Raw genomic sequence first — 27322 nt, 5'->3', positions numbered from 1 at the left:
GTGCGTGTATGGAACTTCACGACTGAAATGTTCAGTGAGGCTGTGAGTGTATATAGAAAGCCCCATCTGTACCCTGTGCTGTGCACTTAATAGTTGTAGGAACACTGCCAACATCCTTTCTCCCAGATGGGGTGTGCATGTGTGCGTGCATATGTTTGTGTGTGTATGTGTGCACGCGCTGGCGTGCGTGCTTGCTTGAATGTAACGTATTCTTTCCAAAAGGATCTTACTTCACAGATACTGCTTGGTGTTTTTGTATACAAACCAGGAGAGCATTGCAGCAATGTAATAAAACCACAAATCAAATACCGGTACTCATTTCACATTGCTTCCATTTAGAGCGTGGGTAGGGTTTTTGCATCATTGCAGAAAAATTCTAAAATGACATTTTAGCATTGTAATTAATGTGGTCAAAGAGAATATGAGACATCTGTACTTCCTCTTGGTTCTGAATTTGGAAAATACAGCCTGTAACAAAGATCTCTAGCCAGTCACAGAATATTTGGAGAGGGATTTTTTTCTGCATTGGATGTTTCCATTGGTTGTTCTATAAAGGCAGATGGGCATTTCCGATAGTGGAGGCAGTAATGGAAAATCAAGGAGACAAAGTGGGAATCCCAGCAGAGTCTACAGAGAAAAATCAAATATATGTCGAGATTACAAAGATAAACTGAAATTTAAATGTCTCTATCCATATATTTCACTCTTGCACATTTTGCTCATTATTAAGAAGCCATCTGACATTTCTGAAAGACTTTGATCAAAACCGTTAAATATGAGAATAACTAGGTCACAGATTTGACTACTTTTTTATGGTAAATATATTGGTAAGATGATACTGAGATTAGAGCTGCCAGGCAGGAGGTCTAAAGAGATTTATGGACGTAGTGAAAGAGGATATGAAGTTAATTGGTGTGAGCGAAGAGGATACAGAGAATAGGGTTAGATGGAAGACGTTGATTCGCTGTGGCAAACCCATGCAAAAGGAAAAGAATTAGAAGATTTGGCTACCTTTTTCTAAAAGAAGCAGAAGCAACTCTCACTTTTTAACAGCTACATTTGGATCAATAAAATTCTTATCAACTCTAATTAGGAAAGCCTTGTTGCAACAAAAATGTTTGTAGGGAATATAAATTGCCATTAACTCACTTTAAAGGAAGTTAGATTTTCAAATCACTTGACAACAGTGATAGTTTTCAAGCTCATTCATTAAAGGGATATACTGTATATCAAAGGATAGGGAGAAGGATTTATTTATTTCAACATGAAACCAAAATAAAATAAAAAAATCCTAAAACAGTCTTGCTTACAATATGAGCCTTATTCTAGGTGAACTAATTCATTCAGATGAGACTGCCATACAGAATACCTTTTCTAAGCCTTGAGACTTTGTGATTCAAGTGACCCAGTTTTCTTTCTTTTGAAAATATTGATATGTATTATAAATGTTTAATCAAAAAAATAGCACATGGAATCGAAATACTTTGCGTGATTGTTTGCCAAACCATCGTATATGAATGTCAAGTGTGAAGCAATTTCAAATCAAATATCACATGTGTGTTTCTTTCGAAAGTCAATCCAAGCTGGAGGGGTTTAAATGCTATAGGTAACAAATATTATATTTACCAATAGATCAGGAAGAATGAAGCATTTTCTCAATCAATCTGAAAAGCTATCTTGCCAAGTAGAACAGGCCACACTTTTTAATTTTAGGGATGTGTATAATCCTCACAAATCATCTCCATTCCCCAGGCTTTATCCCAAAGAAAGAGACAAAGAGAAAGCGCTCCCATCCCCCCGGCTACAAAAGAAGTCTTTTATGTAGATTACACCATGCTATTGACTACTTAACCTCAGATTTCCTTACCAAGATAATTTAAAAAAATCTTGAAATGATTACATAAAAAGATTACTAGTGATTTAATTTGAATGTGGTTTGTACACAGAAAGTAAAGTAAAATCCAAGGATATCATGCAGTCAACCAAAACTTATATATATTTTCTTGGATTATTATTACTGTAAAGATGCCTCCAATGCAGTGGGATAAAGAAAGAAGCCCTTAATACATAAATCTGGTCTAGAGGACTTATAGACACACACAAGGTCATCGGGTTAGGACAAAGTACAGACATGGTCCCATATTTTTTGGCAATATGAACATTATCTTCTCCCCCATTATCTTTCATCAAACATAACACAAACTGTAACACAACAATAACCCAAACTATGTTATTGTGGTGGACACAAAGAGGTGTGGCTTCTCATCCTCACGGGATTGGGGGGCGTGGTTAAACCGGGGAGGGGCTAGCGTGGCGCAGGAGGTAAAGCAATCTTCTTTTGAAATCAAAGATTCCTAGTTCGATTACTTCCTTGTTGTAACTGCGCTGGACCAACGGTCCACAAGACGAGTTCTGCAGCTGTTGCATCGTAAGTACGATGTCCACAAACAGCTTCTGCTCTGGAGGTACATTCTGTCTGCCGCGGATGGAAAACGTGCTGTCGCTGCGCGGATTGCATGAGGGCGGTTTCCTTTTCCTGCACATCTTCCTGCGCCACCTCCCGCCTCCAGTGCCACAGCCTTGGCTAACTCCTGCTGTCTGGCTGCTGGTGACTGCCAGGGACTGGCGGAGGAGGCTGACCGCGTCCTGCTAGCTACCAGGCGGCTAGCCGTCGCGAGCGTGACGTCTGTGCCCCCGCAGGTGGTCCCATGCACGGCGCTGCATTTTGCCGTGCACCTTAAAGGCCCTCAGAGGATCCACGGCTGCCACTTGAGTGCAGCCGTGGATGCTGGTGGACACACAGAGCTCGACAGGGAGTTGTTGGCCCTGCATCTGGCGAGATGGCTATTTCCGTTTTCTTCTAGAGGGCCACTCCTTCACAGCGTATGTGGCCCACAAGCCGTTGACTTTCACCATGTCCGAAGTGGCTGAGCCGTGGTCTGCTCGCCAGCGGCAACACTTCACGGCCATTTCAGAATTCACAACGCACATTATGCATGTGGCTGGGAAATCCAACCCAGTAGCGGATTGCCTGTCACGGGTGCTCGTGTACATGTCGGGATGGATTTCTCAGCTATTGCCACCGACCAACCCGGCAACGTGGACGTCCTCGGCCTGGAGTCTCAAGCTGGAGGATGTGGTTGTGCAGGAAGGTAGCCCAGCTCTCCTCCATGATGTCCCTACTGGTAGTCTCTGCCCAGTGGTTGTGGCGGCTTGGTGTCATAGGGTTTTTGACTCTGTACACCCCCTCTCACACCTGGTGGCCAATGAAGCTGGTCTGTGCTAAGTTCAGCTGGCCTGGCATTTGTTGTGGGCGGCTGCATGTGTGCCGTGCCAGGGCGCCAAGATTCACCGACATGTTGGGGCAGCCCTCGAGCCGTTTCCAATTCGGGACAGGAACTTCAACCATGTTCATGTCGACCTAGTGGGCCCTCTGCCTCCTTCGCAAGGCTTTATGCACCTGCTCATCATGGTTGACAGAACCACCAGGTGGTCGGACGTGGTCCTGCTGTCCTCCACAACAACCACAGACCTGTCCTTGGCTTTTCTTTCTTCCTGGGTCACCCATTTTGAAATCCTGTCCAACATCACTTCAGACAGGGGTCCACAGTTCTTCTCCGCACTCTGGTCCAGCACCAGCAGGGTTTTTTTGGGGGCGACAGTACACCGCACAACGGCGTTCCGCCCTCAGTATAATAACTTGTGTGAGGGGTTCCACCAATCACTCAAGGCAACGTTGCGGGCCACGCTCCCAGGAGGCAACTGGGTGGACAGTTTTTCATGGGTTATGCTGAGGCTGCATTCAGCGCCAAAGGACCAGCTCAATGCCTTGCCTGCCGACCTGGTGCTTGGTCAGCCGCTGCAGGTCCCTGGGGAATTTTCGCCTGAAAGGTCTGCACTGCCACCCCGTCCATCCACTGATCCTGTCGCGCCACTCGGCTCTCGGTTTCCAGGCCCCGTTCACCCCTCTTTCCCACAGTCTTTTGTGCCTCATGTTGGTTCAGTTTGTGTTTGTAAGGCATGATGCTCACCGCTAGCCTCTTCAACCCCCATACAATGGGCCGTTCTGGGTTCTTGAGTTGAGCGCTAAGAGTTTTGTGCTGGATGTCGGCGGGGGTAGGGAGAGAGTCACTCTGGATCTCACAGGGTGCCTGGTGAAGTTGTGTGTCCCTTCCAGGTCCTCTGCCGTGGTTACCCTCCATCTAGGACTTCAGCAGCGCCTCCGCAAGTCCAGCATCCGGTACCTCCTGCCGTTTCGACTGAGGGACGACGCAGTCATTATAGCAGGCTGATCAGGCCTCCCATGAGGGACTAGTTGGTCTTCCAGGGTCTTTTCTGGGTGTTCAAGGGGAGTTTTGTGGTAGACACGAAGGGGCGTGGCCTCTCACCCCACGGGACTAGGGGCTGGGGGTCACGGTCAATCCGGGGATATATTGTCAATCCCGGAAGTTCACAGTTAGTTGTTGTCGGTGTTTGATAAATAAAGTTAGAACTCACCTTTGTCTCCGCAAGCCTTCCTTCTCACACCATATTATGCTAATTATTCTTTAATTTCTTTTCTTTTCTTGTAGTGTTTTAGTACTGCCTTTTAAGTTTATAGCATGCTGTTTCAAGAGGCTGTTTTTATTTAGCTGTTTATATGAAACATCCACACAACAAAAGCAATGATCAAGTCTTGAGACCATGGCTGAGTAAAATGAAAACAACTCAAAACAAATTCTCAACACAGTTCAAAGCTTTGCTATGCCTACTGCATGTTTCTGAAACAAAGATGTCATGGCCATGAAAATAATTTGAAGAAAACATGGTCTTTGTGGCCATTATATGGCCATTATACTTTATATAATGTGGAGAATTAGAACCCCTAAAATTCTTGATTTTCAAAGATTTCGTTTCAGACCTTTCAGACTCAATTACAAAGGTTTTCCAGACTTACGATGAATGCTACACTCACTATGGCTCAGAACAATTATACTGTTTCTATTAGCAGTCCTCTCCTCCTCCTGCTTATTAAACAAAGCAATACTTTAGCACCCTGTAGAATTAGAGTTGGTGATGAAACCTTTATCATTGAACTGGGAGAGTATATTGAGCCAGTGGGCTGACATAATATTGAAACATTACAGAAGGGGAGCAACAGTTTGTGAAAAGTGATGGCTTGCCCACACTGAATTGGAGGCAATTAGATTTAACATTATACCTCTTATATACTGTGTCAGCTGCCACCCATGAATAACTACAGACATAGTACTTTATTTTACTGTCATTTGAGTGAAGGAAGAACTTCAGAATTCAATGAAAAAGAAAAATATATACACATACTGTTGGAATTACAGAAGCATGAGACCTATGTTGTACTGCTGTTTAAATTGTATCATACTTAAAGAATTATCCTAAATATGTTTTCCAAAGGTAAATGATGAGTCTTCATGTAGAATGGAAATTATTGTGACAATCGAAGATTGTAGCAATCTTGAGATTGAGTGATGTTTGCTTCTGTTGTGGTTCAAGGAGAGAAAAGAAGCACGTATAATGGCTTTGCAGAGACCAAATCTACATAGCTTAAGAGTATTCTAATGTAAATCTAGAAAGCTCTCAAATGTTGGTCATTTCTGTAGTCTTTTTTTAACCTCCAAGCATTGTGACTGCCGCACTTTGTACAACTTGCAGCTAAGAAGCAACATGTGAAATGCTATTTTACCTTCTCATGTATCTCCTGTGTGGACTGGGCATCACAAAAGGCGACAGTAGCCAAGTCTTTAAGGATGGGCATCTCCACTGTGCAGTCACGGCCATCCAGCAGTGCCACTAGGGGGCGTGGGTGCATAGGCCCATTCATAATCTGGGGTCTAATACCTGAAGAGAAACAGATGTTCAGGAGAAGTTTCATTGATAATATTTGGCACGGAGTACGAGCTGCAGAAGAAGCATGAAAAATGGGAAAAGGCCCCCACCAGTAGGAAGGGCCGACATAGATCTAGATTATTTATTTATGTTTGTCTTGTGTGACATGTCAGTGTTGCCAGCAAACAATTCTGAAACACATTTACACACACTTAAGTAGGATGGAAATTCTGAAATTGAGTTACGAGACCTTCAGCTTAAAACTACATTCTCTATCTATCACACATGCACAGAAAGACAGACAGACAGACAGACAGACAGACAGACAGACAGACACACACACACACACACACACACAACACACACACACACACACACACACACACACACACACACACACACACACACACAATATGACTATCCACTCTCTCTCACTGTATCCCACTGTTACCAGGCAACAGGTCCTTTCACCTCATGAGGTCATCACCTCAATCATCCTATCACTGCAAAGAAGCTGACAGACCTTCAATGTGCGCTCCCCCGAAAGAGAGTACGGATGTGTGTGTGTGAGTGTGTGTGTGTGCATGTATGCGCACAAATGTGTGTGTTTGTGTGTGCGTGTGTGTCCACACACATAACAGTTATTACTACTAACAATGCAAATATCCAATGTCCCAGCAGTGACTGACCTTGGTCACACTTGACTGAAAGTCCTGTTCAAACCTGCTGTGAACATGAGTTCTGAGTGATCAGATCACAAGTCTGCAGTTCTATGTACACCTAGCATTGGAGGGCATCTCCACATGCATCCTGCTTGACACACTTGACTGTGATCCCATGTCTTCCTCTCCACATGCAAATTTATACCCACATATTTTCTGTTTGAAAAGATGAAATGCCGCGTTACTGCTAGGATGTTACAAAGGCGACATATCAAGGCATTTTGCACAAACCGAGTGAATACGAATCACTATATTCTTATCAAGTTCATTGTACAGGTGATCAACACATTCATTCCATTATAACCATGATATTCTCTTTATAGGGAATTATAATCTTTATCTGGCTGGCTTAATAGTTTTGAGTTAAATAGATTGTGAAAATGGAGACAGGGAGTGAGACAGAGAAAGAGAGAGAAAGGAAGAACAAGAGAGAGAAAGAGAAATAGAGCGAGACATGATGATGCGGGGTAAATTAAAAGCAGAAGAACAACAAAATAGACTGCAAAGAAACAGACAGTTCCAAACTAACTAAGTTACTTTGATAAGCTGTTTTATATCTCAGCAGTGTTTCTGGCTAAAATGCTAAAAAAACACCACACACATCTAAATCTCAGACCACTGAATGTGGTCTGAGTTGTCAGTTCTCGATGCATTTACATTGCTTTTATATATTTCCAACTATCATTAGATCCATGATCTGCTCATGACACATGCCAGTTGCATGTCTAAACAGGGGTATAATTACTGATTTTCTGTCTTTTGATATGTGCACTTTACCCACTTTCCCATGTCAAGACAAACCGTTTTTTTAAATCTCGAGAATGTAGTAATGGATAAATATTGATAGTGCAGACCCAAATTCCTCTGAAAAGGCACAAAAAAGGGAAAAGAAAAAGGGGGGGGGGTCCATACACCACCACTCCCTGGCTCCCTGCTGCCTGTTGTCATGGTGATTAGAGGATTTGGGCAGGATTATGAAATATTTTATTTAGTGGCATCTGCGCTGCTGGAGAGGACATCCAAGCCTTTTCCCTCTATGTCTGTCTTTTTAACTCCACTTTTGGGAAGCAAGGATTGTATTTTGACCTACACAACTACAACATGCTAACATATGTAGATTAACCACACCAGATGCATAAGTTGGAAAAATGTAGTCAATTGTCATTTGACTGAAAAATCAATGCCAAATCAGTAGGCTTGTACTGTTCTCTGCAGACTTAACTTAAAAAGGCTCCACTTGGGACTGATATAAGACAGCCTTGTGAAAAAATCTGGGGGGGCTTCATACAAGCATATCTGAAAACCTACATTTCTAGTATTTCATGACTGCCAGTGACAGGGTCTCACATATTATAATATGATTCTAAAAATATCACAAGTTATTTCTAAAATTCTAGGAACATGAGATGTTGAATGAGTTAATGGAGTATTTGAAGCTCATTTTGATGACAGCTATTGGATTGTTACAAGGTCAATTTCAATAAAAAAAAAAAAAATAGCGCTGTGGTCCAAGCTTAAATCCGATTAGCAGAGATCTGGAATGTTAATTCTAAATTTGAGAACAGAAGGTAGGAATAGCGTTTGAATTATTTTGAATGACTTTTTTCTTAACAGGCAGATTTGACATGTAGTTTGAACATATAAGCATCCTTGTAAAAATGTAAAATATTTAACTAGCTCCTTTTAAATTGAATTGCATGCCAGTGTGCCATTAATTTCAGTTCTGTGATGCACTAATAATAATTTTAACCTGCCATGGATTTATGAATGGTAAATTGAAATTAGGGATTAATTAAAGTGAAACTCTGAGTAGTATGTCATTAATATCTTGAGTTTGACAAACCAACACACCAGATGTCTTATCACTTTTAACCCTTCTGAGAAATAAGGCTAGTTCTCATTCAGTTTGTATCAATCAAAGCAGGAAGATCAGACATGTATACTCATTAAAGAAGGTAATAAGGGACCAAGATGTGATGCAAAAAAAATCTGTACAAAGCAACATCCCAGAGGGGAGTCAGACATTAGTGCCAGAAAAAGGTGGGGTTGGGAAAGAGAAGCAGCTGATCAGGGAAGACAGAGACAAATCTTTGCGGCAAAACCATTCTGTCAGAATTTTAATGGACAGTCCCTCAATTCTAAAATAACATTTTATTCAATCATCTGTTTACTTTTTACACATCTGAGCTTAACCAAACAGATTTATTTTTTGGGCTCTGGGAATGCTTTTGAAAATTTTAAGACAGGGTGTGTCTAAGTATCTGAGAAAAACAAACTGTTAGTTACTGAGAGGGCTGAGAGTTACGTGATGTACTGGAATGTTCACACTACATAGGAAAAGACAGGATATCTCAATCTCCATTGCACAGATTCTGTCTTTATTTCAATGCGAATTGAAGAAAATAAATATTCTCCCTTTAGCCATTCAAATCTTAGATTTGTGTTGCTTGATGTACTTTAGATCCTCTGATTTCAATCTCATTTTGTGACCAGCTTGTTTTCAGCCTAATTTCATATTGTCTCCAGACACTCATCATTTTCCTTGGATCATTATTCCTTGTTGATTTTATGAGGCAAAAGTTTTATTACAGCTTTGTACTCCATTTTATAACTTTGATTTATAAAATATATTGGAGATGCAATGCTTTTATGAGGAGGATTTTATATAACCCTTTTTATATTACAAGCATTAACAAAATGATTGTGAAGTAGCACAATAAAAGCAATACTTCTAAACTGAAAGAGCATATCGAATGAGAGTAGTGAAAAACAGGTGTACAATAGAAAAAAAGGTTAAAAAAAAGAGTACAATGGAAGAAATGGCTTGTGTGTGTATGTTTGGTAGGGGAACTGCGAGCCATAAACACCTGTCGCTGCAAAGATCTCCCCGCTTTCACTCTCATCATTCCCCAATCACATTCAGTTCTTTATCATCTGAACTAGATGAGGAAAAAATCGATCATGCAGCAGATGCATTGTTCAAACACACACAGCCTCATGTGATCACACACATTGCACTTTCAGACAATATCACGAAAAGACAAACACTTGCACAGCAGTGCATACAAACCAGAGGCAGATGTTCGAAGGAAGGCAGTGTCACTTGTAGTTGCCCAATAAGGTGGAACTGCTACCAGACTAAACACTAAACCTGATAAATCTGTAGAACATTAACCCCTAACAAGGCTAGTAATGTGGATTCTAATGTCTCATACACCTGACAAATGATTTTAAGGAGCTCATTTCTATTAGCTGGTTGACCCATTAAAATAACTCATCCAAAACTAAATGCGTCTTCACCTTAAACATGGTATGTTGCATTTTGCTCACTTGATGTGTGTAATTAAACGATTTATTCACAATAAAGCAAAAACCAATTCAAGGGTTGGGCCCATGGGGTGTTACAGTGTGCCTGGACCAATGTTTCAGTTGTTCAAATGGAAAGTGTGACGCTTCACTTAGCACGAGGGGGTGAGTAGACAACTCTAAGTGGACGATAAAAAATGGGAAGATTACTATATGATTGACACATGTAAGTGAAAGAGGTTAACTTTTCACATGATGGACAATATCTGCCCAAATATTTAATTTAAATAGTTGCAGGTACCCTGGCAACAAAAAGATTGTGCATCTTTTTGAGTCTCATTGCTTTAGGCATAATTTTTATACTGAGAAGTCTCTTCTGACTTTATGAAGGTTCTCAGTCATCAAGGTAGTGGTTTATCCTTTTCAAATTGTAACCAACAACTGGACTAAGCTGAGTCTGTGGAGGTTCTCAGTTATTCAAGTCACGGTGAACTAAACTGAGGTGAAACCCCTTCAAGGAAAGAAAATAACTTAATGAATTAGTTAGTTGGATTCAATTAGTTCTAATTTAGGCGTGTTTCCTGAATTCTTACCTTTGTTTCTGAAACATATGCATAAAGTACACATTAACATAACAACCCCCATTCAACTCAAATTGCTGCACTGAACATACTCATTAAAAAAAAACACTCAACCAAGAACAGTCCATCTCCAAGCCCCAGAAATCCCCCAGTCTTTTATAACTGAAGAAGCACATCAGATGACAGGTGAAGCATCTTCAATAAAAGTAACTGTCGCATTGACCCAATAAGATCTGATAATGATCTTCGGACCAATACTTTTCTAAGGCAGTGATCTAACAGGACAGTTGAATGCAGTCTGTTCAAATAACTACGGAAGATGACATTGAAAGCTCAGACGCTCCAAAAGCCTTGACAGGTTACACAAAAAGTGTCCAAACTCAGAAAAGACACTCTGGATATTGAACTATGTAGAACCAAACTCACCATTTTGGCTGTATAATGAACATACATTTCATAATTTTATCTTGTTGCGATAATCATGAACATCCTGAGATGAACCAATGGCTCTTACAAAACTGTGATGTGGTTATAATTTTTTTGCAATAGGTAGAATAAAGAGATAATCTTTTCTTTCTGATACCAGAAATATCACACTACCTTATTGATCTTTTTTTTTTTTATTTGTTTTACCATGACGTATTTAAACTATGTATATGTCCATGACCGAAGCAACAGTTAATATTCTAGTAGAATATTGAAGAGATATGACATGGACTCCAAGCCAAGTAGGACGAAAACATGCATGGACTACCACCTTTTCTCTGCAGATTTTACCTGATAAAAGTATGACAAATAATTGTACAAAATGCAATGGTTGTAAAGCGCAGTTTGGGTCCTATGAATAAAACAGATGAATATATATTTAGGATCATAAAAACTATACTAGCACTAAAAATAGCACAAAATAATTACTATAAAACAACCTATGTACATTTCTTGCATTAAGGTGGCCTGTGGTGGATGTTAAACAGGCAAAGGCTCCCAAAGGAAAGAATGTAAGAAAGCAGAAGGCAATATTAAGCCAAGGAAAGGTTTATGTCAATAATTTATACTTCTTGAGTCACATCAGGGCGGTTCCTTCCACCCCCAGCAAATGAAACTGTAGTTTATCTATAACCAGAGTCTGTAACACAGTGGCTAACAAAACTCTCTCTCTATCTTATATACTGTATATATATTTTTTCGCTTTTTTTCTCTGTAGCTCATGTCATACCCCTCTCTCTTTGTTTATTGAATCCATCCCTCTCTCTGTCTAGTTCTCTTCCTCCCTCCTCAGCTGAGTCGGCACCAGCCTGGGGAGGTTGGCAGCAGCTTGCATCCAACCCCACCCAGCAGCCAGACCCAGAACCTGGACTATGGGAAAAAAAATAGAAAAATAAAAAAATCAAAGCCATAAACCCCTGGTCCAAACACGGCCCCCACCCGAAAAAAAAGACAAAACATCAGAATCACTCAGGATCAAGATGTACGACTGAGGTCCCATTTTTTTCAATTAAATATTTGCTGTTAGGTAAACATCTACTAGGAGGAGAAACATGACCAAAGATGGCTTACGTTACACAGATGGATATTTGGGCTTGTAATCCTTTGGACAAAAAATGCAAACGACTTGTGTCAATTTCCTGTTATTGTCCCTGAAGTATTTATGATAGCACAACAGCTAGTACTGTATATGAGCCAGAAAGTAATGAAGAAACAAAGCCAACAGCTTGACTTACTAAATCTAAATCTTGTTCAGTGTGACACTAAATAGCTCTATTCATTGGGGGTCTGCAGGGGTTGTGTGTTGTTACATTCCTCAAGGGAATCTTTAATGGACTAAGGTTAATATCATCCCTTAACCAATGCTAATCACAAACTGAATCATTCTCCGGGAGGAGGTACGAAAACTTTTGGCAGAGCTGGCAAGAGCATTTTCACAACCACAAATGGATTACAGATGTTCCAAACTAGAAACCCATTTTGGATTCTCACAATAGGCAAAGACGTGAAGCTTTAAAATGTTTGAAAAGACCAGCACTCAGAAAATATGTCTCTATTTTGTGATCTAGTGTCTAATTGTCTCATTCGGAAGGGGTGAGATCTTGGAAAAGCAGCTCTGAAACCTCCACTGCCAGACACTGTGAGTCATAGTTTTCAGGGGGAGAGGGATCATTCCCTAAATAGCGCAAACAATCGCTCAAAGAAAATAAACCCTCGCACAAACCTAAATTTCTCGACTCGAGCTAGGAAATATATCTTAAAATTGGCATATAATAACGTCACACTTTCAGGTCCCCTCCGCTTCAGATCTCTTTTGACGGATTGTGAACTGGATTGTTTTGTTTTGTTTTCCACGGCTTTCCAACATGCATTAGTTTGGTAACAAAGATGACTTGAATCAGACTAATGTACTCCCCTCAGATTTACTTGTGGGCTGTTTGTGAGCCAGTCCCACACTCCAAGAGGTAAGTGGTCCACTTTGAGGCTGAGGAGTTGGATTCTCTTACCTACACTATTGTAATTTTCTGAATAACTACAATGTGCACTGTGTCTTCTCAAATTTCTGTTAATAGCTTTCTGAGACAGTGAACTGTCTTCACCTACAGAGAAGTGACACACTTTAGTGACTATTTTATATCCTGATCTAATTTTCATCTGAGTCACAACTACATGTCTTGTCTTGCCAACCACCCGCTTGCTCCTTTCACTCTCTTATTGCTTTGCTCTGTCTTCCCTCTCTTTTCCCTTACTCATGTGTGAAAGGTGATGAAATGCATCTGAATTTCTCAGACCAATGTGATACATGCCATGGATCGCTCCCACACAGGTCTCTCCATTAGTGGAACAATAAAACTGCAAAAACAAAAGGAAGTGAGGAAGATTTTCCATGGCACGATGATGTCAAGGCTGTGGCGGCGGTCGCTGAGTTCACAATGAGCTTTCAGAGAAAACTTTTCCGCAGTTGACTCAGAGCCAAAATGGGCTCAATGGGCTTAGGACCAACAGCTGGTTCTGGTTACCTAGCAACTCCCAAGCTGGGGGCCTCAGTGACAGATTGTCCAAGAGTGAGAGGAGAGGATCAGGGTGATAACCAATCCTTGGTTTCTTTGTGGAAAATGTAACACTGAAAGAGGACAAGCCAAATTTTGTAATCATATCTTGCACCCACCCTCCACCCCCAACTGGCAACTAAGCCGAAGATGTGAAAAGAAGCATCTGAGCACAAGCAGCACAATCTGGAATTCTCTCCTCGGTTGTAAAAGAACTGTCATATACATCAACAATAACATACATTATTAACACGCAAGCAGATACACAGGCACAGGTATACGGGCGCACTACGCTTGGCAACATTTTTGCCTCAGAAACACCCTCAGAAGTTAAGCAGTAATTATTGAGGTCCTTCAAGTGATATATCCTTTTACGCTACCATCTGCATAACCGCCGCAGTCATATTGCAAGATACACCAAGTCAATTTGGGCATTTTAACTCAAGCATGGGAAGCTAAACTGTTTTTCATGTTGGATATAAAACATGAAAAGTTTACTGTGCAAGGAAAGTCGAATCAATATTACATCTTTCATCAGATTTAAGTATTTCTCAATTTATACGTTCCAACATGACTTATCTCAACATGCCATGTTGCTCTCATTGATTGTAGCTTTTGAATGACTATTTGAGTTGAACGGCAAAAACCAAGTACTATTTAAAGGCTTTCACCATTGGGCCAAAATGTCACTGAAGCATTCGCCCCATAATGGAGTGTACTGTGTGAGAGAAAGGGAGAGACTAACTATGAGCCGGTGAATTACGGATGTCAAAGTACTTAATTCACTCACTAAGGGGTGGGCTCATTTGATGTTTCTAATGTACACTGTCACGGAGTAATTTGATGCCCCTGGCTGATTATCTGATTGGGGTGTCTGGTTATAGCCGAATCTTGTATCTTTGTCACAATACATTCTTGAAATGAAAAAAAGGAGTGGAGCCCTTAGAACCATCTCTATTTAAAAAGCTTAAAATCCCAACACCACCCTGAATCCACAAAGTTCAAATTTTGTTTTGGTGACGTGATGATGACTGTAATTGCTAATTGTATATCTGTACATTAATAGCCCACTTGAAATATCTGCTGAAATGTCCCGTATTTTTTAAATCCCCATGAGATCTTTTTATTTTTTTTTCTTTTCAGGCAGCCCTGGTGTACAATTGAGCCGTAAAACCCCAGCTGTATCAATGGGTGCTAAATAAAAACTGCAGGGATGCAAAACAGAACTGTAATGAAACTAACTCAACCACAGGATTAAAACTGAGCCATGTGGACCGAGCCACACACCACAGGTTTCATGTTTGAGTATTATTTATTCTTTTTTTTTTTTTTCCTAAACAGCAATCCTTTTGCTATTAAAAAAAACATCCAGTGTACTGGTTCAATACTAGTGCCGTTTTCTAAAAACTGTCATTTATGTGAAAAATCAGAACCTTTTAAGGTTTAAGATAAGATTTTTGTTTCTTATCCCTGGAAACATCATTGAAATTAAAAGAATGTGAAGATCATCCTCGACAATTTGTCTTATCTGGCCTTTTTTATTCTTCTGTATTAAGTGCAAACTCTAAATTCATATCATAGCATATCCATAGCAATAAAAGACACCAGGGTCTCTTTTAATTACATAACAGCATATACATCTTAATAAGACAATTGCACCTGTGCACTTGGGAGTGTCGCCGTTCTTCAGCATCTTAATGACATCCCCTGGCATGAACAGAGAAAGCTGTAAATCTGTTTGCCTGCAGATCTACCTTCTCTGACACTGAAGTCAATCAGTGCCCAACCACACCCTTGCCATCCTTACCTATATCTTATTCCAGCATGCGGACGAAAAACATGTTTGTCCACCATCTGCCTTCTTTTCCAAAACTTAAATGCCCAACCGGGGTTGAGAGAGGGATAACGGGTTGGGCGAACAATGTCAAGAAGTGGCAAAGAGGAGAGGAAACCACATGTGCACACACGAAAAAAAAACATTCAAGGTGCCATTGGTGGGAAAACACATGGCAGAGAGTATGAGAAAAGACGGGCATTCATCCATCACTCTCCTCTTTAATGTTGTCTTTTGTGCTACACTAGCAAGGCACTGCAACAATTGGACTCCTGAGACAAAAGCAGCTGTCAGCATAGATGAACAGCAGACAGTACGCTCTACATGCATACACACCAGTGACTGTGTAGACTTCACCATCAAGCTCACTGTGCACATGTGACAGTGATGGGGAATGTTAAGCTCTTACTTCCACAAAAGAACAGTTTTTCCTTACTGAGCCTTTTTTTTTCTTATGTCTTCATTAATCAGAAAAGTTCAAACACGTTTCCACCATTTCCTAATGAAATAAAAAACTTCAACACTGTTTAATTTAAACAGAGTTGTGTTTTGCTATGTTGACAAGAGTCCTGTAATTAATATTAAATGGAGTGAAAACATTAGCTGCTAATTATAGCTGTGTTTCAGACGCACAATGTTTTGCACTCTGAAATCTATCTCTAATTAAGCTTTTAACCGGATAGTACATTTTCATTTTATTTCAGATCAGTATCGACTTGAGTGGAGGCAAATATACGGATCCCAACAAAAATAATGAGTTCAAAATCTATCTTATGAATCCCCATACAAGCCTAATTACACACGCTAACAGCATTCATACACAAGGACCATCATGAACACTTTTATTTAAAGCCAATTTTATGCCCATTCTTCTCTGACCTATGACCTTTCAAATTAAAAGTTTTATAACCTCCCCCATTTCATGCTGCTGTGCAAAGTTCTGAGATTTCAAACCAAGGATGTACTGAAACACTTATATGGGTATTTTTTTCCTTCCTGCATATGTGCATGCACACACACATGCACAGTTTTCATGACACAGTCCATTGCAAAAATATAAGATGCTCATTAACCTTAAAAACCTACTCTTTATCCTCCGAATGCCTTTCAGTGTCCCAAACAGACACACACACAGAATTTTTATGATTAATCTGGATAACAATACATACATACACCCAGAGAGAATTTTTATAATTAATCTGAATGACAATACACACACACACACACACACACACACACACACACACACACACACACACACACACACACACACACAAGTAAAGCTGGGACAACATTAAAACATGCTTCTTGCCTGGGAAATGCTGTCTCCACATCCTTCAAATCAGGAGTGGCACATGGCAAAGGAAATGTGGTGGTAGAGGCACAAAAAAAAGTAGATGTTGGGGTATTCTCTCTCAGTCTGCTCTGGGGTTGATCCTCTCTTCTCTACCTCCTCCTTTAGCCACCCTCTTTCCGTCTTCTTTCGCTCTCCCACTGCTTGTTTCCAAATTTGTTCTCCTTGGTCACCTCACATCCAGAAGCTCCATTACTTTTTGTTAAATGACTGGTAATCTCAGAGGTGAAGAAAAAAATGAATGGTGGTAAGGGATTGGTAGGTGGAGAGCCACCACTACAATTGTCACCATACAGCAAAAGCAATGCCTCCAACTCCTTGAATCTCCCAATGGGGGGGCTGAATCTCTATTTGTCTTCAGCCAGCAATCAGCACTTCTCTGCACTCCCCTCCTTCCGCCTCTTCAGCCAGATCACTTGTATATTTTCTAATCAGCCTCCTCTTCCACGCTCTGTCTCACTCCTCTCTCCCTTCACGGCAGGTTTTCGGCTTTTCATTCAGACGTCAGGCTCACTCTATCAGCCTTTTGTTGCGAGCGTCAGAAGGCAGGGAGAAAAGGAGAGCCAGAGAGGGAGAGAGAGGAGGGTGGGGGAATAAAAATGGAAAACACCAAAAAAAAAAAAAAAAAAAAAAAAAAAAAGACAGCGAAAGCTAATCGATAGCGCAGCTATGCAGCAGAAATGAAAGAGAAATGGAGAGGAAAAAAAAATCCTTGAAGAGCACCAGTCGCAGTGAGGGTTGCAGCACTCCTGGCACACGTATGACTTTCTCTCCCATTCTCTCCAGCCTTCCCCTCCACTCAACATATTTTCCTTCGCTCTTTTTTCCTTTCCTCCCTCCCTCTCTCCCTCTCTGCCTGTTTTATTATTTGCGATGTGGCCCTCTATGCCCCCCCCCCACCACATGCACATACACACACCCACACATACAAGCGCGCACAGACTTCCAATCTCACCCACCCTTGGTTCCAAACTCTTATTTGCAATCTCACTTTAACACAGAGTACAAATGGATTCACTTTGTAGTTCAACCAGTGAATGCTTCACTTCAAAGCATCAATATGACAGCTCTCCGCAGGGATTTCGTTATTTCTTGTCATACTTACACAAGGGGCTGAGACAGTTCACAAACCCAGGTGATAACTCCTCACATGAGTTTCAGGATGAGCTCTAAACATTTGGCTACTACCACACACTTTTCTTTTTGAAAGACATTATGACAGATGGGGTGTTTTCCCAAAACATGAGATGAAGATGCAGCTGAAAAGAGGTATATAAAGTCTTAAATGTAATTCCGAATGAGATGAAATAAACCTTTTCAGCGGGCTAACTGACCCTCACCTTGAAAGAAACCAGCAGATCAACAGTATTAAAGGGCAGCCCAACACCAAGACTGACAGCTGCCTTGAAAAGATTCAGATAAAGACAGCTAAGAAGTGTCCTCATATGGAGCCACCACAGGTGTTAGAGAAAAACATGAGGATTTGCCAAAATATGTATACTAGCATATTATTACTTGTGTACAAACAACACAAATGTAAAAAAGACTGAACCACTTACTTCTTGCCTGTCAAATTTTGTGGCTACTATACTTGGATTTTTGATCATTTTCTTCAGTGTTTTACATTGTCACATCTTAATGGTTTTTGGCGCTATAATGAATTCGGTGAAAAATTGGAAAAGCAAGTAATATCGTGAGATAAGCAGCAGTCCACTTATTTTTAAATGAAAAAAGTAAAATAATAAAAAGCGTTGAGAGAACATTGTGTACAACTGTACGATACATTTTTTTACTTACATATGTAAGTTTTAACGACAAGGTCACCAAAACACTGAATTATTTGTAATATGCTGTACTGTGGTGCTTACTGTTTAAAACGTAGCATTCTGTATGTTTTACCTGTAATGCCAGGAGTAGATCGGAGAGTTTAAATTGTTTCATTGAAGAGGTTTGGTAACAATATGAAACCAGATCCCACAAACCATGCCCAGAGTAAAAGAAACCTCATTCATGTTAAGAGAGCACCGGATGTACGAGGGTCTACTGTATTTTTTGACCACTACATATTAAGAGTCCCATCTGTTTCCTGTGATCTACATTGTGATCTCAATTCAAATAACTGAAGCGTAAACATGATCGTGAGAATAAGGGTGAGATGAAGAGAAGAGGGTCAATGGAAAGGTTAGTGCGAGAGAGAGACAGCAAAGCTGCAGGTGGATAACAGATGTTGAGCTTTTTTTTTCTCAAGGAAACAATCTCAGGGCATGAATTCTTGTTGTCCTATTCATAACCTGAAGGCATCTCACCACTTTGCAACAATACCATAACAGAATTGTCCTCCTTTTTTCCCCCGGAGACTTGCCACCTAACCTGATTTAAGAGACAAAAAGCAAAACTGGTTTCAATGAAAAAGCGGCTGTGTTTGTCTGTGTGTATTTGGTAAAGATGTAAGACAAGGTTTAAGTTCAGAGTGTAACTCTATTTTGCCATTTTTGTGACTTTGTATGTACTGTAGGGCTAATGCAGAGTGAGACAAGGAGAAATGGATAGCGGACAGGATTGGGCCCAAATCAGTTTATGTTATTCAATCAATGGGTAAAATGCATCTAGCTGAATCACTGCTGACAAACTAAATGGATAATAATTAAGTTCAAACATGCCAGAATTTCTTGGTACATTATTGCTGCCATCCAGTTGATATGGTGTGCACAATATTGAAATTAATATTTTTCATAGCCTCAGTCCAAGCTTACCTACCCTCGATTTCTTTTCATTATTCGTCTACAAGAAATAAAAACTAAGACGGAGGACAATGTGCAGGCCTTTTTCTTTCTTTTTTTTTTTTTAATTTAATAGAATGAGGACAGAGCTGGGGTCTGGCCCAAACAAATCCTGACCAAAAACCTCCACATGTCCATATTGTGTCATAGCCCAGCTCAGCAATCCCATTCACTGTATTCAATTGTCAGAATCTGAAAAAGTTTTTAAGAATAAATTGTACGTTATGAGTCAAGTTTTAAACCGCAGCAATGTAGCTCATGCATTCTCCCCCAAGCGGACAGTGACAGAATACATCTGTGAGTGTCTGGAGAGCCTCATCCACAGGCTTCAGAGTGAAAAGAGGAAGTCCTACAACTTCCCACTACCTCTGACTTGCTCTGCAGAGTGGGGAGACTTTTCAGTCCTATCAAAAGCAAGTCTGTTAGATAAATATTCACATAGCTAGATACCAGACTAATGCATCCAACTACTTTTCTCACAGAAGCAAAATTACATGTGTTTAATGGGATTATTTTCAAAAGTTATCCCCACTGGATAAGGGTGTTGCATTCCCCTATTATTAGAGACATACATATAATGTTCATGTTATAGGCTATGAATGGCATTAAGTCACATGTACACATTATCCAATTGTATTCTATACAGCATTACAGAAAACAAAGATTTAATTTTGCCAGTTAATCTGCATGGATTCTCACAAATAGGTGGAAATGGAGAAGAATTATGTTCCTCTGTAGTGAATCACTGGTGGACATGTGTCTTTACTGGACCAGCACCCAACTGATATGTTATTAAGGCCAACTGAATGAGCCTATAACTGACCACATTGGCTCGAGGTGGTTCACAAATGTGTCTTTTGGCTGAGGCATTATATGAAACAAGTGCAAAAAGATCTTAAATAAAACAACACATTGAAAGCTGTGGAAATAAATGCAAATTGATCTCCCTGTATGACAATAAAAACACAGCGAAACACAATCCCATTTATAGCCCTGTGTGATCCTGAATGTGTCTGACATGCCTAAGAAACAAAGAGGGTAATATTTTGTCCAGGTGCAAATGAGATTCATTTGTAACACTGAAAATGTCTCCCACTCGTTTTTCCTGAAAAAAGAAAAAAAAACAAGCTACATGTCAAATTCTGCAACGCCTAGTTTCCCCCCCTTTCCTTCTCCCTCTCTCTCTCTCTCTCTCTCTCTCTCTCTCTCTCTCTCTCTCTCTCTTTCTCTCTGTCTCTCTCTGTCTCTCTCTCTTTCACACACACACACACACACACACACACACACACACACACACACACACACACACACACACACACAAAGTAAACACAGGACGGACAAACCTGCCTTTTCTCCGTGTGGTTTAACACACATGAAGATTTCATTTTCTCAAAATGAATAATTCAGGGTGGCTCCCTGGCTTGTACTGAAAGAGGAGTCAGTCAGCTGAGGAGTGAGGGAGTTGGGTGTTTTCAGCCTTCTATTTCATTCCTTGTTTTCCTCTTTTAATAATGTGTCCTCCCCTACTGGTAAATCACAAGCTATTCATATAATTGAGCTTAGGCCCTCTACATTTGGGCCAACAGAGATGCTTTTGCTGCCTTTTCCTATTGAATTGCTTCCCTTTTGATGCTCATCAATCATGGTTTGCATGGTGTGTGTTTGATGTTGCTACAGTGGAAGTGTAATGATGTAAACCCCCCAACAATTCTGTCTTAAAGTTACTTCAGGGACAATCATCTCTAGGTGAGATAAGGGTTGTTGGTCACCTATTAGTTTTGTGTTTAGAACAAGTACATGTGGCTGCATATGTGGCCTAGTGCAAATAATTGCATGCCCTTTTTGAGAGAGAAAAGATTTCCCGCTTAGGACCATTAAAGGAAATTACCGAAATGATCTTAAATTTAAATTTTACCCATTTTACTCATTTCATGCTCTTATTCTATAAACATGTTGTAGAGATGTGCCACATACATCTGTCAAAGCCAGATTGTATTTATTGCGATTGTTTGTCTCCCTACATTTCTATTACTGCAAAACCGCTTTACCATGTTCTATTACTGCAAAATTGCTTCCCCTCGATGTCTTATGTTACACACGGTCACTGCTGTACACTCTCATCTACATGCATTCTCTGATAAAAACATAAAAAACATAGAGGAGCATATAGGGGAGCATGTGACAAAATCAAATGTTCCACAACCTTCCGTGCCTGAAGCAGAACAAGACACAGCAGCCCGTGGAAAACCCAGACAAGACCGAGCACTTTGAAAAAAATGGGACACTTCCAACATTTGATCATAGTTTAGATATATTACCATTAACACTGACTAAAATTAAATACTTTAAATCTACAACAGACATTTGTCAGTTTTCAGAAAATCTTATATATTGTCAAATATATTGCTGTACAGGATGGCAGATTTCTTGCACAGTTTTATACTATATCGTAGTACCTAAATGAAGTTTAATTAATTGGATGACTTTGTAGCAAAGATTTTCTTTTTGCCTGTTTAGACTATTTAAATGTGAAAAAGCATAACAAATGAGAAAGCCATTTTTGCAGCTTTCCCTTCTTACATGCAAATAATAGGGTGAGGATTATTAAATATTAGGAATGGCTAATGCTGAAAATTGGGGTATGTCTTTCTGTGACCACAGATTTTCATAGCTGTAAATCTGGCACTTGTTTTTTTTATCAAAAGCTCACATGTAGTCTTAAGCATCAAAAAAGTGATTGTTTTTGACAATTAGAAGTATTTTTTTCTGACATGAAAATAGACTTCCTCATTGCTGTCCTATGTCTCAACTGATGTAGGATGAAATCACTTAAGATTCATGTTTATTTCTGAGGCAGGATCTCATGGTTTAATGGACAGTGGTAAATATCACATAAGTAATGTCATGGCAGTAACAATCAACTCCTGATGTGCATTCAAAGTAATGTAATTTGACCTGTAAAACTGTTTTTTTCTGTAACTCATGATAGACTTCAGTCGACATGGATGGTAATATGAATCCACAACTTAGAGTAAATGCAGTGTGCGATCAGGTTCACAAAGCCAATTGAGGAAACCTTCTCTGTAACGCTATTCTTGATCCAATTGACCACTTGAACTGTAAGCTTACATCTTTCCTTTGCCTCTGGTCACACGATTAAATACAACTTTTTTTTTTAAGAACATCAGAAACTAGTAATCATCTTCCTTCAGGATCAGCCTTTGACTTTGACACATTACTTTATGTTTATACCTGTGCAATCCATCATCTTCACACACCTAAGGCTAAATACACATAACTTTATAAATACTATGTTCACATTTCTGTGGTTAAACAATTATATGAATTGATTGAGCATCAGTTTTCTTTCTCGCCAAGCCTTGCACAAGTTGCATGATGGTGTTTCTATTCACATAATACCTTTTTCACATCCTTTCTGAGACATGGCCATTACAAAACCTATCAGGCCTTACAGTCTAATCTAAAGGAGACCTTTGTGCGTTTCAGTCAATTCTTTGGTCAATTCCTCTCAGTCTTCTCTGCTATTTAGCTATCCTTTGGTCATCCCATCTCTGCTTTTACTTTCCTTATTTTCTCTTCCTCATTTCCACATAACACAAAACCGACGTCACAAAGATGTATGATATTTAGTCAAAGACATACTTATTATATACTCTTATTACCGCTGATGTCTTCCCCACACTCACTGTATACAGTTAATGAGTTGTCACTGCTGTTTCATTTCATAAACAGATTCATTGTCTATCATGCAAGCAGGAAAATACAGCATCTCAAATCAATTTTTACTGTCTTAACACCCCCAAAATGGGGATTTGCATCTAACAAAATAAAAGAAAGAAAAGACAGCAAATACAAATAAGTACTTATTCTAAGGTTTTATCCCAATTTCAAGTACTCTTATGTGTATCCCAGAAATTTTCATTCAAAACAAATAACCTATACATAAGACAATCTTTTTAAGTGGATTCAAGTATAGTTTAATGATCCGAACAGGGGTTTGCACAGCCGTGATACAGCTCAAAATGAGCAGTGTTTTTATTGTCACACAGGGAACTCAAACTTTGGGTTCAGGACAGATTCCTTTCACAGATGAACACATTCTTATTATGTGAAGGAAAAAGTAATCTGTAATTGTATTAGAAACACCGAAGTCCTGATAGAAACAGAAACCGTATGAGCCTACATAGAGATTGGATGGAGTTGAGAAGTAAGAGGGGATGCTTGTTTCGGTGTCCTTGTAGTGATATTGTGAGTGGACTGACAAAGATAGACCACTAAAACACTAGAGAGGCCATTATTTGTTAGGAGCCATTCAGATGTCCATTTTAAGCAAGGATTTTTGATACTGTTGGTCAAGAACACTTATATCTTTGCAGGCTTTGCACATTTATACTGAATCAAAAATGTAGACCGAGGCAATAATATATATGGATGAAGGGATTTTAATTGTTTAAAGGTGAATTTTCTTATTTCTTTTTTTATGTTGCACACGTCCCACAGAGAGGGCACCTTGTAATCGTCATTTTTTTGAGTTGATGTAGCTTTCCTTCTCAGCAGATTTTGAAAGCCGACATAATGCCAGATGCGTAGGTGTGTGATTTAACAAGGCATACTAATGTTTCAGGTTAAGACGCATCTTGTATGAAACTGTACCACAGCGCGAGCTCTCCCTTTTGAACAAAAGTTAGTCTAGCTATGTAAACATCTCTGATGACGACTAAATTACAATGACTGAATAATTATGAAACCTTCCTGTCATACCAGTGGACATTTTCTGCAACTGTATAATTTGTTTTGTTTAATAATTACTGTCACAGTTTTCAATAAAAAGTTCTTATCCAAGCAATACGTATAATGGCAGATGAAATTCCTTTCCTTACATTGTCATGCACATGAGCCTGTAGCATGCAACAAGGCTAAAGGACCAGATGTTGAAGTTGCTAATCCTTTGTACTAATATTTCAACCCCAAGCGTTTCATTTCAATCGAGTCCTTGGAAGGAAATGATTTGCCAGTCACAAGTGAGTTTGCCAAAAATGATCAGGATTTTTTCTTCTAGGAGCAATGTTGTAGAGATTATAAGGTTTTATTAAGGATAAAATAATGTAATGACTTTATCTCTGTCTGACTGACTAAAAACTAACCATAAATATCCTATGACTGTCAACCCAAAATCTGGCCAAAGTTTGAACCTCTTAAACTCCTCAATAAATGACCGCTAGCAGAAGACTGGCTGACAGCTGTCAACAACATGTTCGCTCGCCCGGCCAGCAAACATTAATCATCAGTAGTGGATGATGATGTTCTCTGTCTCTGTCTCTCTCTCTCCCTCTCCTTCTCCCTCTCCTCTCCCTCTCCCCCCTCATTCCTTAATCCCACACTCACTGTAACAACTGCCTGTGGCTTTGACCTGGTCCCCATTAATACATAATCTGCCATCTCCAAAACTCCCCCTCCTCCATCCGCATGTTCGTCAAGCATGACAATAAAATTGCAGCCACTATGTCAAGCAGAGCAGAAGTGACCAGTTCTGGCATTGAGCTACCTGATATGGAATTAAAGAGCAGGAGCAAACAAACTACATGCGATGGATGTAAAGATGTGAAAGTCCAACTGTACCATTTAGGGCTTTATGGTGTGCAACAGGTGGGAATTCAGCCTGTGTTGCTCACATATACCAAGGCTTGTGCCCAAGGCAGTTCCACAAAACATCATATCTGGGGTCTGGCGGGGGCATTCACTCACACATGGGTTATTTGTTTGAACCAATATTTTCTCAGGATATGGGTGCAAACTTAGATTATTACAAAATTGAATTTCAGTGGCAAAGCTGAGTCTTAAAACAGGGTATACAGAACTGGCAGCAGGAACCTTTTGTTTTTAAGCTCAAATAAAAGGATGTGAATTCACTTGATTCATTGCTACTTTATTGAAATATATAGGCTCACGTAGCTACCTTGTTAATAAAAAGAAAGGGAGAAAAAGAATGTAAAAAAAAAGGTATTCACAATTTTTTTTTCTTTTTTTTCATTTTTGTTTTGAGAAGGGATCAACCTTTTAAAAGCAAATATGTATCCAAAAGCTACAAAAGCCATGTTGCCTAGCAACATACAATTTAGGAATATGCTTTCAGAGCTGCTTTGATGCTGTTTTCCCATTAACAGATGAAATTACCAAAGCAACACATTTCAGCCACATGCAAATGAGGTTTACTCTGGTGATTGTGTTTGCAGCAGCAATTCGATGTATGTCGATGCTGTAGACTGGAGAAAAAAAATATTCTTTCTAAAGCGTACATCCATCTGTCTTGAATGAAATCCCTTAAAAACCCTTGGGGTTTTTCTTGATATCTGCACACTCTGACTTTAAAACATTACAAAAAAAAATTGTTTAGTTAAATAATTTGTCTCATGTCTGCCGGCTTCAATTAAAAGTCCATTTCCACCTCCTGGCTACGTGCAGAAGTTACTCGTCTCTCCGAAAGCCAGGAGGCTGGACTCTACAGAATAGGCGTATCTGTGGATTAGTGTGACAGAGGAAATGGAGGCTCTGAAGGATTAAACCTCCCCTCTTTTCTCATTACAACCTGCAGAGAGAAAATGACACAATCACACATTGGCCATCAACACTGTAATTTGATTTTATCTGGGCAGCGATGCTACTAGTCATTCTCCAGTGAGTAAAGAAAAAGCTCTTATTTTCGAAATCATCTGTAATATAATTTCATATTGACACACGTGAGAAATTAATTTCTTTGGAGCATTTTCATTTTAAGTAATTAATGCTGACATCGTGAGCCAAATAAATTAAAATGATGCAGTATATCAGTCTGAGTCTGAGTCTGAGTTACTGTTCCAACAGGGCATTGCATACAGCTTGCCACATGTCATTTGGACAATCATTGGAAACACATTTTTTTTTTTGATATTCACATTCTTTAACTCTTCAATTAGTAACTCATTCATCAAAATCTGATCCACACCAGCAATTCTAACTCACTTTTCCATGCAAGTCTGGGGTACACCTTGACAGACCCTCTAGAGAGGGGAATCTATGTTGCCTCAGGATTTACGAAGTATTTCCTAGAATTCCTGTTACAGCTTCACCATCAAGATAGAATAATATATTCATGTTGACAACAACAAAGATTGCAGGGTGGTGTTGCATGATAAAACAGATTAACTTAAGCAAAAATAGCCACACTACAATTACTGACACAGAAGTATACAGTAACTGGTGCCTCAGTGACAACAATGCAACTTTGTGACAGATGATTTTGATTAGTGGCCTTTGCTGTTGTGGTGTGTTGTGTTCTGTTATTAAATTAAGTATGACAAAAGTGGTAGGAGCTAAATAAGGAAACGAAATATCTTAGATAAACTGTGGCAAATGAATTCCTACACAATGTAATTGGATATCTGCCGTGACAAAAGAAAATTAACATGGACAAACAAGATACTGTGAGGTACCGTTAAGTCACACCTGTATTATCTCACCTTTCTGTTCATAAAAATCAATTGACAAAAGGTTGTAGCAAGTGCTAAGCAGAAACAAGAACACTGTGCACTATTCCTTTGAAATCTAGACGCTAAATTATTGCATTACTGTGTGCAATACTAGATTAATATTTTCATGATGTTTTCCAAAATTTCTCAGTATCACACACACAAGATACACACATAAAATCGCCAAGGGGAAGGGGAATCATTAGATCCATTAATATTTATAATAGCTGTGGCATATTTTTGTTTTTCTATGCATCATTAGGGCGTATTTACATTGATACTTAATCTGAGAATATTTTAAAGCCATCACTACACTTGCAAGTTTCAAGAAATGCTAAAC

At 39.6% G+C, this 27322-nt stretch overlaps 1 protein-coding gene across 5 annotated transcripts in view; it reads right to left on the bottom strand.

Moving 5' to 3' along the window:
- ctbp2a (C-terminal binding protein 2a) overlaps positions 1-27322 on the bottom strand; it is a 72248-nt gene that overhangs the window by 13097 nt on the left and 31829 nt on the right. For 4 of the 5 annotated variants that reach the window (XM_086171806.1, XM_086171804.1, XM_086171803.1 and 1 more), the window contains one exon: positions 5702-5856. In XM_086171806.1, coding sequence (XP_086027932.1) covers positions 5702-5856 — 155 coding nt within the window. Of the gene's footprint in view, positions 1-5701; positions 5857-16634; positions 17614-27322 lie in introns of those variants that run through there. The other variant, XM_086171805.1, reaches the window with a different exon arrangement.

This window comes from Fistularia commersonii, chromosome 2, assembly GCF_037954325.1.
Source record: "Fistularia commersonii isolate RoL2024-O1a breed Wild chromosome 2, RoL_Fcom_v1.0, whole genome shotgun sequence".
NCBI lineage: Eukaryota > Metazoa > Chordata > Actinopteri > Syngnathiformes > Fistulariidae > Fistularia > Fistularia commersonii.
This window is presented reverse-complemented; position numbering and strand designations above follow the sequence as displayed.